This window comes from Accipiter gentilis, chromosome W (genome assembly GCF_929443795.1).
Source record: "Accipiter gentilis chromosome W, bAccGen1.1, whole genome shotgun sequence".
Taxonomy (NCBI): Eukaryota; Metazoa; Chordata; class Aves; order Accipitriformes; family Accipitridae; genus Astur; species Astur gentilis.
In genome coordinates, this window is record NC_064918.1 from 34,631,796 (window position 1) to 34,649,005 (window position 17,210).

General features: G+C 46.6%; 1 protein-coding gene across 5 annotated transcripts in view; it reads left to right on the forward strand.

Annotated features, from left to right (window-relative positions):
* Positions 1 to 1,592: 1,592 nt before the first annotated feature.
* LOC126035472 (single-stranded DNA-binding protein 2-like) overlaps positions 1,593 to 17,210 on the forward strand; it is a 211,099-nt gene continuing 195,481 nt past the window's right edge. For all 5 annotated transcript variants that reach the window (XM_049794099.1, XM_049794100.1, XM_049794101.1 and 2 more), the window contains exon 1: positions 1,593 to 1,797. In XM_049794099.1, coding sequence (XP_049650056.1) covers positions 1,739 to 1,797 — 59 coding nt within the window. In that variant the 5' untranslated portion in view covers positions 1,593 to 1,738. The remainder of the gene's footprint in view (positions 1,798 to 17,210) is intronic.

Here is a 17,210-nt window from a genome sequence, read left to right on the forward strand (position 1 = left end):
AAAGCTAGCACATGTAAATTAAATGGGTCCCTGATTCCTTTGCATTCTGGACAATTAGATATCTTCTTATAGTGAAAGTTTTTTCTTCCCACATTCATATATGACTTTTATAAGAAATTTCAATAAGACTTACAAGAAATTTCAATATGCTGAACAATTTCAATATGTTGAACAGAGAATGCCTAAAATCTGAGGTATGTCTCAGAGTCTTGTCAAGAACAGATAAAATAATGTAAGATTTTAGAAACATCAATAAATGTCTCACTAGTCTGGCATGGGCCTCTTGAACTCAACATGCTGGAAAAGACTCACTGTGGCTAACTAAAAATGGTGTTAGAAAAAACAGCTATGCAGGGAAATTAAAATGGTCTCTTTCAGAAATGATTCCAGATAAGACAGGCATGCCAGCCTCAGGATTGCTACAAGGGTTTTGTACTGGGCAAAGAGGATAATATGAAACTAAGAAACTTTTGAAATTTCAACTTTATTGAAAAAGGGCACAAAGGAACCACATCTGGATATTATAAAACTCACAAATAAATTCTCTAAAGCTGCACAAGGAAAGATAACAATGACAGCCTGATATTTCATTCCTAGCACAGTAAAGAATCCTATCATAGTCAATGTAGTTATGGGTGCACCAGCTGTACTCTGGAAATTCTATATAATTTCTGTCTGTTTCTGAAACAAAACCCCTGTGGACAGCTTGTGAAATTAAAAAGTCCTCCTGTTTCATATACATGGCCTTCCACATCTCTGTTTATTTACCAATGTCTGGAATTAAGTAAGTTGTCATAATCATACATGATTCCCTTCCAGGCCAGGAAGGAACTTCTCAAGAGCTGTCTTCCTACCCCGCACCTTGGTGCAGGCCCCCACATAGTGCAGGGTGTGTGGAGCATCTCCAGTGGGCCAGAGGAGGCACAAAAGGGGTGGCAGACCCTAAGGTAGTTTGGGGCTGGGTGTCAGGGCCCTGCAGCTGCTGAAAGGACTTATGCAGGGAGTGGGGTCACCGTGGACGCCGAGGGCACTTGGGGTGGAGGGAAGGAGGGGACGAAGGCAGCCGCAGGGCCGCTCTAGATCCCAGGGGGGTGGCAAAGGCAACTCCGTGCCGGCTGAGCCCCCAGCCTGCGGGGGATGGGGGGCGCAGCGCACTCCACAGCTGGTTGAATGGGCTAGGGGCGGGGAAGAGGTGTCGGGGAGGGCGGCAGTGCGTAGTGGTCTGTGCAGCTGGCTGAACAACGGGGAGACTGGGAGCTGCCTGGTGGTGCTAGCTGCTGAGTCCAGTCCGCATTTTCCCTCTCTCCTTCGTGCTCTCTCTCGCCGGTAGCAACGGAGGGCGGGTAGCGCGCGCTCGGAACAGCGAGTTGTTTAAAATCCTTCTAGAACCGTTTCTAATTCCCCCTTGTACCGGGGAAGGGAGAACGCAAGCGGGGGAGGGGAGGGGAGGGGAGGGGAGGGAGGGAGGGAGGGAGGAGGAGGAAGAAGAAGAAGAAGAAGGAGGAGGAGGAGGAGGAGGAGGAGGAGGAGGAGGAGGAGCCGAGAGGGTGGGTGAGAGAGTGGAGGAGGAAGCAGTTTGTCCTGTTCTTTGCCTGTCAATCATCGTGTGTGGGGTGTGCCCTCCTGCGCGGCAGGCCAATGGTGTGTGTGTGTGGCAGTGTCTCCATGGTGACGGGGTTGTTCCCGGGGAGGGTGTGATGGGTTGACAGGTGCGTGACAGTCGGAGCTCTCTGCAGGCATGTACGGCAAAGGCAAGAGCAACAGCAGCGTCCCGTCCGACACCCAGGCTAGGGAGAAGTGAGTAGAACCTGCCTGACCGGGCGTCTACACGCGTACATACCTTGCACAACGTAACTTTCCTGCTCGCGGGTAATATGGCCGGGTGCGCGCTCTGGGAAAGGAAGGGGGAGCCCGTGGGGAGCGGAAGGGACCGAACGGGAACGGGTCGGGGCGGCGGGAGGCAGGGAGGAGTTGGACCACGGGGGCCCTTGCTCTCGCACCGCGGTGGGTAGGGAGGCCCGACACGAGGGCTGGGGGAGACGTGGAGGGAGGTGATCGAGGCTGCCCTCTGCGCCGTGGGCGAGAAGGGTCCGGGAAGGTGTCCCTCAGTGCCCCGCGGCAGGAGAGGTGGCGGGACAGGAGGGGCTGGCAGGGGCTGCCTGAGTGGGAAGGAGGAAAACATAAGTCGTGCTGGCGGGAACCATCGCTCGCTCCCCCTTCCCCCGCTCCTCAGCGTGGCGGGACGTGGGGTCAGAGGGTGACCGTTGAGCCGTCGGCGCGCTAGGGCGAGGACGGAGGAGTGCACTTGGACGTCCCTTCCTCCTGGCCCCAGCGGGGCCAGGGGGTGTTTGTGGCAGCGCAAGGTTTTGGGACAACTTTGATAACAAAGAGCCTCAGCCTGGCTGCTGGGGACGGTGCTGCCGCCGGGTGGGGGCGGGGGCATCGGGAGCTTCCCACCGCTGCTTTATAACTCTCTGGCTCTCAACTTTTCATCGGGACCGCATATCTTCCTGCCCCCTCCCTGTTTGTCTTCCTGTTCTCCGCCTGGACGGACTTGCCTGCCGTGTCCGGGCCCGGGGTGCAGGCAGCGGCCAGGCCGGGGAGGGGGCACGGAATGAAGTGCATTGTTCTCCAGGAGTTAAAATGGGGTTACTGCAAGCGGGGGCGGGGGGGAAGGATTATTTGCGAGGGATATTGTGTTTCAAGATACGTGGGAAAGCAGTAGTGTGTTCATCGTTTCGTTTATTTTTCGTCCGTTAAAAAAACCAAAACAGCAAAGGTGTTAGAAGAAAGCAAACGGTCATCGTGCATGTGTGTGTGTGTAAAAAGGACACCAAACGCTAGAACTTTGTCAAAATTGGCTAATGCTGAAATAGTCTGCAAGAACTACTTTTTTAGGTGTTGGCACTGTGATATGTGAGAAATATGATAATATGATAAATAAAATCTGTTAAAGCCATGTAAGGATTTCTTTATTTAAATATACATGGGAAGAAAAAATAATAGAAGACTTCAGACTGGGAGAAACTTGGCAGTGCACATGAGAAATGCTGAAAACTGACAACGTAGCACATGCAGTCAAATGCCCACAGTAAATATAGTGGCAGTGGTGGGACAATGAACAGTGTTGTTTGGTTGAGCAGGGTTTTAGGATTATTTCCTTCAGATAGTATAACATTATACATTACTTGCAGATATAGTAGGTGCAAAATAATTGGAAGGAAAAATGACTTTTGAGTAGTGTCTCTAAGTTTGCTGTAGTTGCAGCTTTGCTTTGGATTACTGAGACTGGTTTAGCACAGGCAGGAGGTAATGGTTGTGAAGGAGGAAAAGCTGAATACAGCGAAGGGGGAGGAGGAAGCGTTTAAGTGGCTTTAGCCTGGTTAAGGCTACTGAGTCAGTCTGCTGCAGCCTGTAGAAGGTTGAGAGAGGCTGTTGAGAGGGTCTGGTGACCTCTAACTGAAAATATGTTTGCATGTGTCTTCTGTAAAAATAGTATTGCTTCAGAATTACATTTAACATGACAATGAATAGTCCAAACATGACTGATGAGTTTTCCTTCAGGCAGTTTGTCTTGAACCTTCAACTAGAAGTGTTTTGGGTTTGGATTTTTGTGGGTTTTTTTTGTTTGTTTGTTTTGGTTTGGGGTTTTTGTTGTTGTTTTTTTTGGGGGGGAGGTGGGTTTTTCTACACTATTTTAGGGAATAGATAAGAGAATATGAGATTCATCTGCCTGGATAAACAGTAGCCCTATAGGTTTATTTTAATTCCACTTTGCAAAGTCTACCTGATTCAAGCTATACACAAAACTCTCTTGATTCTAGGGCTGTGTGCTAGTTTTGGCTGGGATAGAGTTAATTTTCTTCATAGTAGCTAGTATGGAGCTATGTTTTGGATTTGTGCTGAAAACAGTGTTGATGACACAGGGATGTTTTCGTTATTGCTGAGCAGTGCTTACACAGAGTCAAGGCCTTTTCTGCTTCTCACACTGCCCTGCCAGTGAGTAGGCTGGGGTTGCACAAGAAGTTGGGAGGGGACACAGATGGGACAGCTGACCCCAACTGACCAAAGGGATATTCCATACCATATGACATCATGCTCAGCAATATAAAGCTGGGGGTAGAAGGAGGAAGGGGGGAATTTCAGAGTGATGGCATTTGTCTTCCCAAGTAACCTTTACATGTGATAGAGCCCTGCTTTCCTGCAGGTGGCTGAACACCTGCCTGCCAATGGGAAGTAGTGAATGAATTCCTTGTTTTGCTTTGCTTACTTGTGTGGCTTTTGCTTTACCTATTTAAAAATAAACTGTCTTTATCTCAACCCATGAGTTTTCTCACTTTTACTCTTCTGATTCTCTCCCCCATAACATTGTGGGGGGAGTGAGTGAACGGCTGTGTGGTACTCAGTTGCCAGCCAGGGTTAAACCACGACAGGCTGAAACGATAAAATATTTTCAGTCTTTTTTCTTTTTAGCTGACTTTTCTTACCAAGTTCTGCTGACATTTTTCTTAAGGCGCAAGAGCTCTCAATCCCGATGTGCAAGAAGTCAGACAGGGGAGGCAGGAGGCAGGAGGCCAGCTTGGCAAAGTCAAGACATCTTAGCCACACTAAAACACAAAACCAAAATGCATAGGCAGTGGAGGCAGGGATACACATCTTAGGGAGATTATATGGATATAGCCTGGGAGTGCAGAGAGGGGATCAGGAAAGCTAAGGCACAGCTGAAGCTGAACTTGGCTAGGGACGTAAAAATCATAGAATCATTTAGGTTGGAAAAGACCATTAAGATCATTGAGTCCAACCGTAAATCTAACATTGCCATGTCCACCACTAAACCATGTCCCTAAGTGCCACATCTACACGTCTTTTAAAAACCTCCAGGGATGGTGACTCAACCACCTCCCTGGGAAGTCTGTTCCAATGCTTCACAACCCTTTTCGGTGAAGACATTTTTCCTAACATCCAATCTAAACCTCCCCGGCACAACTTGAGGCCATTTCCTCTCGTCCTATCACTAGTTACTTGATAGAAGAGACCAGCACCCACCTCACCACAACCTCCTTTCAGATAGTTGTAGAGAGCAATAAGGTCTCCCCCTCAGCCTTCTTTTCTCCAGACTAAACAACCCCAGTTCCCTCAGACGCTCCTCATAAGACTTGTTCTCTAGACCTTCACCAGTTTCGTTGCCCTTCTTTGGACATGCTCCAGCACCTCAATGTCTTTCTTGCAGTGAGGAGCCCAGAACCGAACACAGTACTCAAGGTGCAGCCTCACCAGTGCCGAGCACAGGGGGATGATCGCTTCCCTAGTCCTGCTGGGCCCACTATTTCCGATACAAGCCAGGATGCTATTGGCCTTCTTGGCCACCTGAGCACATGCTGGCTCACATTCAGCTGGCTGTTGACCAATACCCCCAGGTCATTTTCCACCAGGCAGCTTTCCAGCCACTCTTCCCCAGGCCTGTAGCATTGCATGGGGTTGTTGTGACCTAAGTGCAGGACCCGGCACTTAGCCTTGTTGAACCTCATACAATTGGCCTCGGCCCATCGATCCAGCCTGTTCAGATCCCTCTGTAGAGCCTTTCTGCCCTCAAGCAGATCAACACTCCCACCCAACTTGGTCGTCTGCAAACTTACTGAGGGTGCACTCGATCCCCTCGTCCAGGTCATTGATAAAGATATTAAAGAGAACTGGCCCCAATACTGAGCCCTGGGGAACACCACTTGTGACCGGCCACCAACTGGATTTAACTCCATCACCACAACTCTTTGGGCTCGGCCATCCAGCCAGTTTTTTACCCAGCGAAGAGTACATCCGTCCAAGCCACGGGCAGCCAGCTTCTCCAGGAGAATGCTGTGGGAAATGGTGTCAAAGGCTTTACTAAATTCCAGGTAGACAACATCCACAGCCTTTCCCTCATCCACTAGGCAGGTCACCTTGTCATAGAAGGACATCAGGTTAGTCAAGCTGGACCTGCCTTTCATAAACCCATGCTGACTGGGCCTGATCATCTGGGCATCCTGTATGTACCGCATGATGGCACTCAAGATGAGCTGTGCCATAACCTTCCAAAGCTCTCTGTTCAGCCAGGCTGGTCTTCTTTCTCGCCGTCTCATCTTTCAGCACATGGGGACAGCCTGCTCCTGAACCTTTAAGATTTCCCTCTTGACGAATGTCCAGCCTTCCTGTATTCCTTTGCCTTTCAGCACTGCCTCCTAAGGGACTCTATCAACCGGGCTGCTAAACAAGCCAAAGTCTGCCCTCTGGAAGTCCAAGGCAGTGGTTCTGCTAACCACATTCCTTCACCGAGAATCGAAAATGCTATCATTTCATGACCGCTGTGCCCAAAACCGTCTCCAACCACCACATCACCCACAAGTCCTTCTCTGTTCGCAAACAACAGGTCCAGGGAGGTGCTTTCCCTAGTTGGCTCATTCACCATCTGTGTCAGGAAGTTATCTTCCACACAGTCCAGGAACCTCCTAGACTGTTTCCTCTCTTCTGTATTGTATTTCCAGCAGACATCTGGTAAGTTGAATTTCACCACGAGAACAAGAGCTAGTGATTGTGAGACTTCTCCCAGCTGCTTATAGAATATTTCATCTGCCTCTTCATCCTGGTTGGGTGGTCTATAACAGACTCCCACCATGATATCTGCATTGTTGGCCTTTCCCCTGATTCTTACCTAATAACATGAAGGGTTTCTTTAGGTACATAGGATAACAAAGGAAGGTGAAAGAAACTGTAGCCCCTCTGATGAGCGAAATAGGAGACCTGGCTACAACTGACATGGAGAAGGCTGAAGTACTCAACAACTTCTTTGCCTCAGTCTTCACCAGCAAGTGCTCTAGCCATCACACCCAACTCACAGAATCCAAAGGCAGGGACTAGGAGAATGAGGTACTGCCCACCGTAGGAGAAGATCAGGTTCAAGACTGTGTGAGTCGACACAGGCAGGATGCAGGGACAACCACAAAACCACAGATGAAATGCAAAGATTAAATTTATTTTCATTACCTTGCAAACCAGGGGATCCCTGAAGCAGCACCTGGGCAGAGGCACACAAGCGGGATTTTCCAAGACCTGCTCGTCTCAGCAGTATGATATTCCCAGCTGATGTCTGGGAAGTTGAAATCTCCCATAAGGACAAGGGCTACTGAGCCAGAGATTTCTACTAATTAATTGCCTATAGAGTAATGCATCAGCGCTTACATCCTGGCTGGGTGATCAGTAGTAGACACCCGCTACAACATCTCCTTTGTTTTCCATGCCCCTAATCCTTACCCAGAGGCTCTCAACCACATCATCACTAACTGTAAGGGCTGTACAGTCAAACCTCTCCCTTACATTCAGTGCAACTCCTCTACCTCGCCTGCCCTGCCTGTCCCTCCGGAACAGCCTGTAGCCCTCCATCCCAGCACTCCAATCGTGGGACTCATTCCACCAAGTCTCACTAATACCAATGATATCACAATACCTGAATCAGTAATTAAATGTTTATGTTAATTGGCAGTAAATTAGGTTAAATTCCCCAAGTTGAGTATGTTTTGCCCATGACAGCAATGAGTGAGTGATTTCCTTGTCTTTATTTCAACCCATGAGTTTTCTTGCTCCTGTTCTGCCTATTTTCTCTCCCATCCTGCTGCGCAGGTGGGGAAGCGCAGAGGGTGTTTGTGTGCGTGATTGGCTGCTGGCCAGGATAAACCCACCACAGAGTTGCTGTCCGATCATGCAGGTACAGGATTAGGAAAGCCAAGGCTGACCTGGAGTTGAATCTGTTGAGGGCTGTGAAGGGCAACAAAAAAGGATTCTACAAGTATATAAAAAGCAAAAGGAAGATGAGGGAAAACATGGGCCTGCTGCTGAATGGGGCAGGGGACCTGGTGACAAATGACACAGAAAAGGCTGAGCTACTCAATGCTTTTTTTGCCTCAGTCTTTAACAGTAAAACTAGCCTTCAGGAATCCCAGGCCCCAGAGACCATAGGGAAACTCTGGAGAAAGGAAGACTTACCCTTGGTGGAGGAGGACCAGGTTAGGAAATACTTAAACAAACTGGACATTACACTCACAAGTGCTGAAGGATCTGGCTGATATCATTGTGAGTCCATTTTGCTTTACCCTTGAAAGGTCATGGTGTTTGGAAGAGGTTCCTGAAGACTGGAAGAGAGTATATGTCACTCCTATCTTCAAGAAGGGCAACAAGGAAGATCTGGGGAACTATAGGCCAGTCATCCTCACCTTGATCCCTGGGAAGGTGATGGAGCACCTAATCCTGGAAACCATTTCCAGGCACATGAAGGACAAGAAGGTGATCAGGATTAGTCAGCATGGTTTTACAAAGTGGAAATAAGGCTTGACCGACCTGATAGCCTTCTACAATGAGGTGGCTAGCTTGGTGGATGAGGGCAGTGCAGTGGATGCTGCTTATCTCGACTTTAGTAAGGCTTTTGACTCTGTCTCCCATACCACCCTCATAGACAAACTGACAAAGTATGGGTTTGTATTGCGTTTGTGTGGCAAGGTTTTGGTAGCGGGGGGGGTTACAGGGGTGGCTTCTGTAAGAAGCTGCTAGAAGCTTCCCCTATGTCCGACAGAGCCAATGCCAGCCGGCTCCAAGACAGACCCGCTGCTGGCCAAGGCTGAGCGAGTCAGTGATAAGTGGTAGTGCCTCTGTGGTAACATATTTAAGAAGGGAAAAAAAAGTTGTGGTGGGCACAGAAGCTGCAGCTGTAAGAGTGGAGTGAGAACATGTAAGAGAAACAACCCTGCAGACACCAAGGTCAGTGAAGAAGGAGGGGAAGGAGGTGGTCCAGGCACTGGAGCAGAGATTCCCCTGCAGCCCGTGATGAAGACCATGGTGAGGCAGGCTGCCCCCCTGCAGCCCAGGGAGGTCCACAGTGGAGCAGATATCCACCTGCAGCCCATGGAGGACCCCACACCAGAGCAGGTGGATGCCCCTGAAGGAGGCTGTGACCCCGTGGGAAGCCCGTGCTGGAGCAGGCTCCTGGCAGGACCTGTGGATTCGTGGAGAGAGGAGCCCATGGAGCAGGTTTTCTGGCAGGACTTGTGACCCCGCCGGGGACCCATGCTGGATCAATGTGCTCCTGAAGGACTGCACGCCGTGGAAGGGACCCATGCTGGAGCAGTTTGTGAAGAACTGCAGCCCGTGGGAAGGACCCACGTTGGAGAAGTTTGTGGAGGACTGTCTCCTGTGGGAGAGACCCCGTGCTGGAGCAGGGGAAGAGTGTGAGGAGTCCTGCCCCAGAAGAAGATGAAGTGGCAGAGATAACATGTGATGAACTGATCGTAACCCCCATTCCCCGTCCCCCTGCGCCGCTCGGGGGGTAGGTAGAGAATTTGGGAGTAAAGTTAAGCCTGGGCAGAAGGGAGGGGTGGAGGGAAGGTGTTTTTAGGATTTGGTTTTATTTCTCATTACCCTACTCTGGTCGATTGGTAATAAATTAAATTAATTTTCCCCAAGTCGAGTCTGTTTTGCCTGTGATGGTAATTGGTGAGTGATCTCTCCCTGTCCTTATCTTGACCCATGAGCCCATTGTTATATTTTCTCTCCCCTGTCCAGCTGAGGGGGGGGGAGTGATAGAGTGGCTTTGGTGGGCACCTGGCGTCCAGCCAGGGTCAACCCACCACAGGGTTAGAGATGTTGACAGGTGGATTGACAACTGGCTGAATGGCCAGGCCCAGAGGGTTGTGATCAGCATCACAAAGTCCAGTTGGAGGCCAGTCACTAGTGGTCTACCCCAGGGGTTGATACTGGGGCCAATACTGTTTAACCTCTTCATTAATGACCTGGATGATGGGACAGTGTGCACCCTCAGCAAGTTCACAGATGATACAAAACTTGAGGGGGCTGGATGATACACCAGATATCTGTGCTGCCATTCAGAGGCACCTGGACAGGCTGGAGAATTGGTCAGAGAGGAATCCCATGAAGTTCAACAAAGGAAATGCAAAGTCCTGCACCTGGGGAGGGATAATCCCAGGCACTAAAATGTGCTGGGGTCTACCCAGCTGGACAGAAGCTTTGCTGAGAAGGACCTGGCAGTCCTGGTGCACAACAAGCTGACCATGAGCCAGCAATGCACCCTTACAGCAAAGATGACCAACAGCATCTTGGGCTGCGTTAGGAAGACTGTTGCCAGCAGGTCGAGGGAGGTGATCCTTCCCCTCTACTCAGTACTGGTGAGGCCACACCTGGAGTAGTGTCCAGATCTGGGCTCCCCATTACAAGAAAGATATGGACTTCCTAGAGCAGGCCCAGTTCAGGGCCATAAAGATGATTAAGGGACTGGAGCATCTTTCCTATGAGGAGAGGCTGAGAGAGCTAAGACTGTTCAGTCCAGAGAAGAGAAGGCTCAGGCAGGATCTTATCCATGTGTATAAATGCCTGAAAGGAGGGTACAAAGGGGATGGAGCCAGGCTCTTTTGAGTGGTGCCCATTGACAGCAGAAGAGGCAGTGGGCACAAACTGAAACACATGAAATTCCATCTGAACATGGGAAAACATTTTTTTAGTATGAGGGTGGTCAAACACTGGAACAGGTTGCCCAGGGATGTTGTGGAGTCTCCCTCCTTGGAGATATTTAAAAGCCATCTGGACATGGTCCTGGGCAACCTGCTGTAGCTGATCTTGCTTGAGCAGGGGGATTGGACTAGATGAACTCAAGAGGTGCCTTCCAACATAAATGACTCTGTGATTCTCTACTGTATAACAATGTGAGAAAACTTTCATTGTTGTTTTAGCAGCCACATTCTAAGAAGTATAGATATGACTGCAGTCCTTGGAGCAGGCCCTTCAGGGGACTTAAGGGCAGCTTCTTGTCAAACTGTGGATTCCATGTAGCTTAGGCATGAAAAAGGTGCCAAGCTTTAGAAAACAGAGAACTACAGGTTCCAGCTGGGGAAAAAGGAGGAAAACAATTAGGCTTATTGCTTACCTTATCACAGTTGTATATATAGCTTTATTTTTCAAAGCACCGCTTTAAGTCCCTCTTTATGTCTGGCCCTCTTCCACTTTGTCTTCTGCCTAGCTTTGTGCCTTTACTCCCCATACACGAAATGACCTGAGCCTTTTAGTGTACTAAGCTGTCCACTCCTCCAAAACCAAACTTTCACACTGCTTTGATATCCACATATCATCCTTGGGAAAACCAGCTTAATTTGTGACAATGGAGTGAAAATATAAATAAAGCTAACTTCTGTTGTCCATTTATTTCCTGTATCTCTTTCAAATTACTTAAAGTCTATTTTAGGACATATGTGCTGAAGTGGTTTTTTTTTGTTCTTTTGTTTCAAGTTTGACCCATCTGTGCAAGAACAGTGACTGGATGGATTTCCTTCTGAGTGTATTGAGAGGATGCTTTTTTTTTTCCTTTTTTCCTCATTTCCTGTGCAAATAACAATTAGTAAAATATCAATTTGTAAAAATGTATGTGTCAGAAATCAAACTTCTGATTGTAGGTACAGTTTGTCAGCTGTAGTTGCGGATTGTTACATTTTTCTAGCTCTTCAGTGTCCCCTAGAATAGAATTCACAGATTTTTGATCTCATCCTTGTTTGACTTTACAGTTTGCCTTTAGACTAATTTCAAATTAAAGTTCAGTCTTTCAGGTAGACACATTTAACCGAGAGCTGACTATGATGTAACCAAATACTTTTTGCTGAGCTTGTATAAGTCTGGTTGAAACACAACCCTTGATGTTAACCCAAAACTCTCAAGGGAATTATAAAGTCCAAATTGCTAATGAAATTGCTGGTTTGCTGCAGACTTGGTTATTTTATCATAGAATCATAGAATGGTTTGGGTTGGAAGGGACCTTTAAAGATCATCTAGTTCCAACCCTGCTGCCTTGGGCAGGGATACCTTCCACTAGACCAGGTTGCTCAAAGCCTCATTCAACCTGGCCTTGAACACTTCCAGGGATGGGGCATCCACAACTTCTCTGGGCAACCTGTTCCAGTGTCTCACCACCCTCACAGTAAAGAACTTCCTTACATCTAATCTAAAGCTACTCTCTTTCAGTTTAAAACCATTACCCCTCATCCTATCACTACACTCCCTGATAAAGAGTCCCTCTCCATCTTTCCTATAGGCCCCCTTTAAGTACTGTAAGGCCACTATAAGGTCTCCCCGGAGCCTTTTCTTCTTCAGGCTAAACAACCCCAACTCTCTCAGGCTGTCCTCATAGTGGAGGTGCTCCAGCCCCAGCTCACCTTTTGTGGCCCTCCTCTGGACCTGCTCTGACAGGTCCATGTCTTTCTTATGCTGGGGGCCCCAGAGCTGAACACAGTGCTCCAGGTGGGGTCTCACAACTGCAGAGTAGAGGGGGACAATCACCTCCCTCAACCTGCTGGCCACACTTCATTTGATGCAGCCCAGGATGCAATTGGCTTTCTGGGCTGCAAATGCACATTGCCGGGTCATATTCAGTTTTTCATCCACCAATAGCCCCAAGTCCTTCTCCGCAGGGCTGCTCTCAGTCCACTCATTGCCCAGCCTGTATCCATGTTTGGGATCGCCCCGACCCAGGTGCAGGACCTTGCACTTGGCCTTGTTGAACTTCAAGAGGTTTGCAACGAGCCCACCTCTCTAGCCTGTCAGGGTCCCTCTGCATGGCATCCCTTCCCTCCAGCGTATTATGGTAGGTTGACCCTGGCTGGGCACCAGGTGCCCACCAAAGCCGCTCTATCACTTCCCCTCCTCAGCTGGACAGGGGAGAGAAGATATAACAAAAGGCTTGTGGGTCAAGATAAGGACAGTTTAATAAAGTGAAAGCAAAGGTTGTGCGCATGAAAGCAAAGGGAAACAAATGATGTTATTCTCTACTTCCCATCAGCAGGTGATGTCTAGCCACTTCCAAGGAAGCAGGGCTTCAGTACGCGTAGTGGTTGCTCCAGAAGAAAAAAATGCCCCCCTTCCTCCTCCCTTTACTTAGCTTTTATAGCTGACCTGACGTCATATGGTATGGAATATCCCTTTGGTCAGTTTGGGTCAGCTGTCCTGGCTATGTCCCCTCCCAAGATCTTGCCCAGCCCCAGCCTGCCGTTGAGGGGGGTGAAAATGCTGGAGAGACAGCCTTGATGGTGTGGGAGCACTGCTCAGCAGTAGCCAAAACACTGGTGTGTTATCAACACCTTTCTAGCTACCAATGCAGAGCACAGCACTATGAGGGCTGCTATGGGGAGAATTAACTCCATCTCAGCCAGACCCAATACACATCAACTGCACCACTCAGCTTGGTGTCACCAGCAAACTTGCTGAGGGTGCAATCAATCCCACCCTCCATGTCACTGACAAAGATGTTAAATAATACTGGTCCCACTACGGACCCCTGAGGGACACCGTTTGTCACTGCTCTCCACTCAGACATCGAGACATTGACCGCAACTATTTGAGTGTGACCATCCAGCCAATTCCTTATCCACTTAGTGGTCCATCCGTCAAATCCACGTCTCTCCAATTTAGAGACAAGGATGTTTTGTTTGGTTTTACTTCTCATTATCCTTGTTTTGATTTGATTGGTAGTAAATTAAATTGGTTTTGTTTTTTCCCCAAGTTTAGTCTGTTTTTTGCCCATGACCAGAATTGGTGAGTGATCCCTCCCTGTCCTTGTGTCAACCCATGAGCTTTTCGTTATATTTTCTCCTCCCCATCCTACCAGGGGGGAGTGGTGAGCAAGCAGCTTCGTGGTGCTTTGTTACCGGCTGGGCTTAAACCATGACATATTAATATTGAAAATGTCTTTTACTAGCAGATGTATTTTGAAATTCATTTAATGAGTTTGGAAAATTAATAATGTTCCATTCTTGGGATTGTTTTTACTAGTAGCTAGAGAAAGATAATATTATCTATAGTGTATTTTCTGTGATAATCAACTTAATGCTCATAGAAATAATCTCAAAGACTAATAGTCTACCACTTTTTATTGGTTTAAAAAAAAAATGTTACATCAAAATCAATGGCAACCTAAGCTTGGCTGTGTTGTCCTATTGGCATAACACAGCCTTTCATTTGGAAGGGCTGTGTTTTCTGAAGAAAATATTTGAGTGCAAAAGTGGAACTATAATTCCTTAATAAATATGTTGCCTCTTCACAGTCTCAGTTCAAAATGGATCATGTGGCTGATGGGCTGTATGATTGTGTCATAAATATTCAGTGATTTATGAGAGTGAAAGTAAAGATTCCACCCAAAGCTAGGACTATAAAAGTTGTGGTGCTTTATCAAATATTTGTAATTATAACAGTAAGATTTGATAAAACAAAAAACTCCTTTGATTTTTAAATGCTAAATATTTTATTTACTGTTCTTTTCTCCCAACTGTCAAAGAATAGGGGGCTAGTCATGGAAGGTTCCAATTATTTCAGATTAGGTAATCCTTTGATTTGAGGGGTGTGTGTGTGAGTTGATAAAATCTATTTATAGAGGGAGTACGGATGAGTTAATGAAATTACATCAGGTGTATGAGGAATAATAAAGCTCCTCTGCTGAATCTGAAACTGTCTTAGAAGTGAAGGTTATGACTCCCACTGACAATCTCTTGAACTGTTCAGTTTGAGTGTCTCTGTAATGTAGTATGATCCAATATGATGTGCAAGTTTCAAATATGTGATTAAAGATGATAAAGCATAGTGTTGTACGCTTTAGAAAGATCATTTCTCTTTATGCAGTTTTTCCAGCATTCTAAGAATTTTCCTTTCAAAATTAAGTAATGCAAGTTTATTGAATACTAGCTTATTTTCTGGGATAATTGTCCTAAAACATCATGGTTGCTATGTTTATTTTATAGTTGACATAATCCCATTCTGCTGGCCTTCTTTATTCTTCTGAGTACAGAAGGCAGTTAAATGTAGGCGGATTCTGCTTGCATTTCAGTACCTTGCCTGCTTACAGAAATGAAACAAACTTAATGATGTGTGTGTGTGTACCTGCAAACCAAAATAAAGTTGGATTTGCCCATTTGACTAAGTCACTTTCAGTTTGAAAAATATGTAAGAAATAATGGTACAGTTCAGATCTGGGAATCTTGTTGGCTACAAGATTCCTTTTGGATTAGAACCAATGGAAGAAAATATCTATAGCCTTTCAATCCCTGCAGTATCTGTGTTAGCAACCTTCTAGAGGAGCATCCCAGCTGAGGGGAAAAGTTAGACTTGGCAGAAAGCTCCAGAGCAGAAAAGGAGCAATCATTTACTCACTTTGCTCATTTATCTTTCTCTGAATACCTTCAAACTCCACAGGTCATATGTCAGGGCAGGAGTACTGCATATATTACAAAACTGTTGTAGTAACTGTTTCAGATTTACGTGATGGGCAGCAACTGTGTATTTCGGTGGTGTAGGGAGAGGGGAAATGTTTTTCTCCTCCCATCAGAACTGCATTATTGGGTGTGTCGCCCCCCCCGCCCGTTTCCAGTGTGCAAAATATGTTCATATGGGTGAGTCACCTCTGTTACTATGTTTTGAATACTTTCCTCCCTAATGTAGTTTATCTTTGGCAGGGAAGGGAAAGAATTTACGCTGGTTTGGTTCTTTATTTCTATTAGAGCTCTGTTAACAACTTCTAGCCGAGGGAGTTCTTGATATTTTTGCCTGAAGTATTTAGATATGTAAGCCTCTTTATATATTTTTCCCCTGATAATATATTAACTGGGGAAAAAAATGGCTCTTATTAGTTAATATATTCATGAGCATGCTTGCCAAATTGCCTGTACTTATTTCCAGGAATCTGAAAACTTCAGAATTTTTGGGCAAGTTTGGGTCCTCGTATAAACTGTAACAGATGTTAGAAAAAGACTTTAATTGAATCTTCCTCTTTATTTTTAAGAGAATGTATTTAGTACTAAAAATGTATGTAATTGATATTCTGCTCAAAACCCCACTCAAATTAGAAGTAAATAAACTAAAAGGATCAAAGAATCATAAAATATTTATATTCATAAATAATATGAAAAACCTTGTTCCTCATTTTTTTCAAGGATCTTTTGAGCAGCAGGATGCTCTGTCTTATTCCTAAAGTTACTGTTTTATTGATTGCCTGGCTTAGTTTGATGTAGTTCTTTAATATTTCAATATTCTCAGACATCGAGACATTGACCGCAACTCTTTGAGTGCGACCATCCAGCCAATTCCTTATCCACTGAGTGGTCCATCCATCAAATCCACGTCTCCAATTTAGAGACAAGGATGTCATGTGGGACAGTGACAAATGCTTTACACAAGCCCAGGTAGATGACGTCAGTCACTCTTCCCTTATCCACCAATGCTGTAACCCCGTCGTAGAAGGCCACCAAATGTGTCAGGTACGATTTGCCCTTGGTGAAGCCATGTTGGCTGTCACCAATCACCTCCTTATTTTCCATGTGCCTTAGCACAGTTTCCAGAAGGATCCTCTCCATGATCTTGCTGGGCACAAAGGTGAGACTGACTGCACTGTAGTTCCCCGGGTCTTCCTTTTTTCCCCTTTTTAAAATGAGGGTTATGTTTCCCCTTTTCCAGTCAGTGGGAACATCAGCGGGCGGCCACAACTTCCCAAATATGATGGATAGTGGCTTAGACACTTCATCCGCCAGTTCCCTCAGGACCCGTGGATGCATCTCATCAGGTCCCATGGACTTGTGCACATTTATGTTCCTTATATGGTCTCAAACCTGATCTTCTCCTATGGTGGGCGGTTTTTCGTTTTGATTGGCAATAAATTAAATTAATTTCCACAAGCGGAGTCTGTTTTGCCCATGATGGTAATTGGTGAGTGATCTCCCTGTCCTTACCTTGACCCATGAGATTTTAATAATATTTTTCTCCCCCTGTCCTGTTGAGAAGGAAGAGTGAGAGAGCAGCTTGGTGGGTACCTGGTGGCCAGCCAAGGTCAACGCACCACAGCGTGTATGTGTATATGTATTTATTTATATAAAATGCATAGTCTCATGCAAGCATTAATGTAACTTGTTAGCCCACATACAACGAATGGGAGATAATCACCCATTCTGGTACCAGAAAGGTCAAAACTGTGCTGAGCTTTGGAGAAGTAGAGTGCTCAGTAAAACCAGTTGTTACAAGTGTCTCATGTAAATCTTCAGTTCCAGTTTACTAAGCATGAAATTTAGTCCTGCTGTTGTAAAGTTAGCACTAACACATTGTCGTGGATTAACCCCAGCCAGCAACTAAGCACCATGCAGCTGCTCACTCACTCC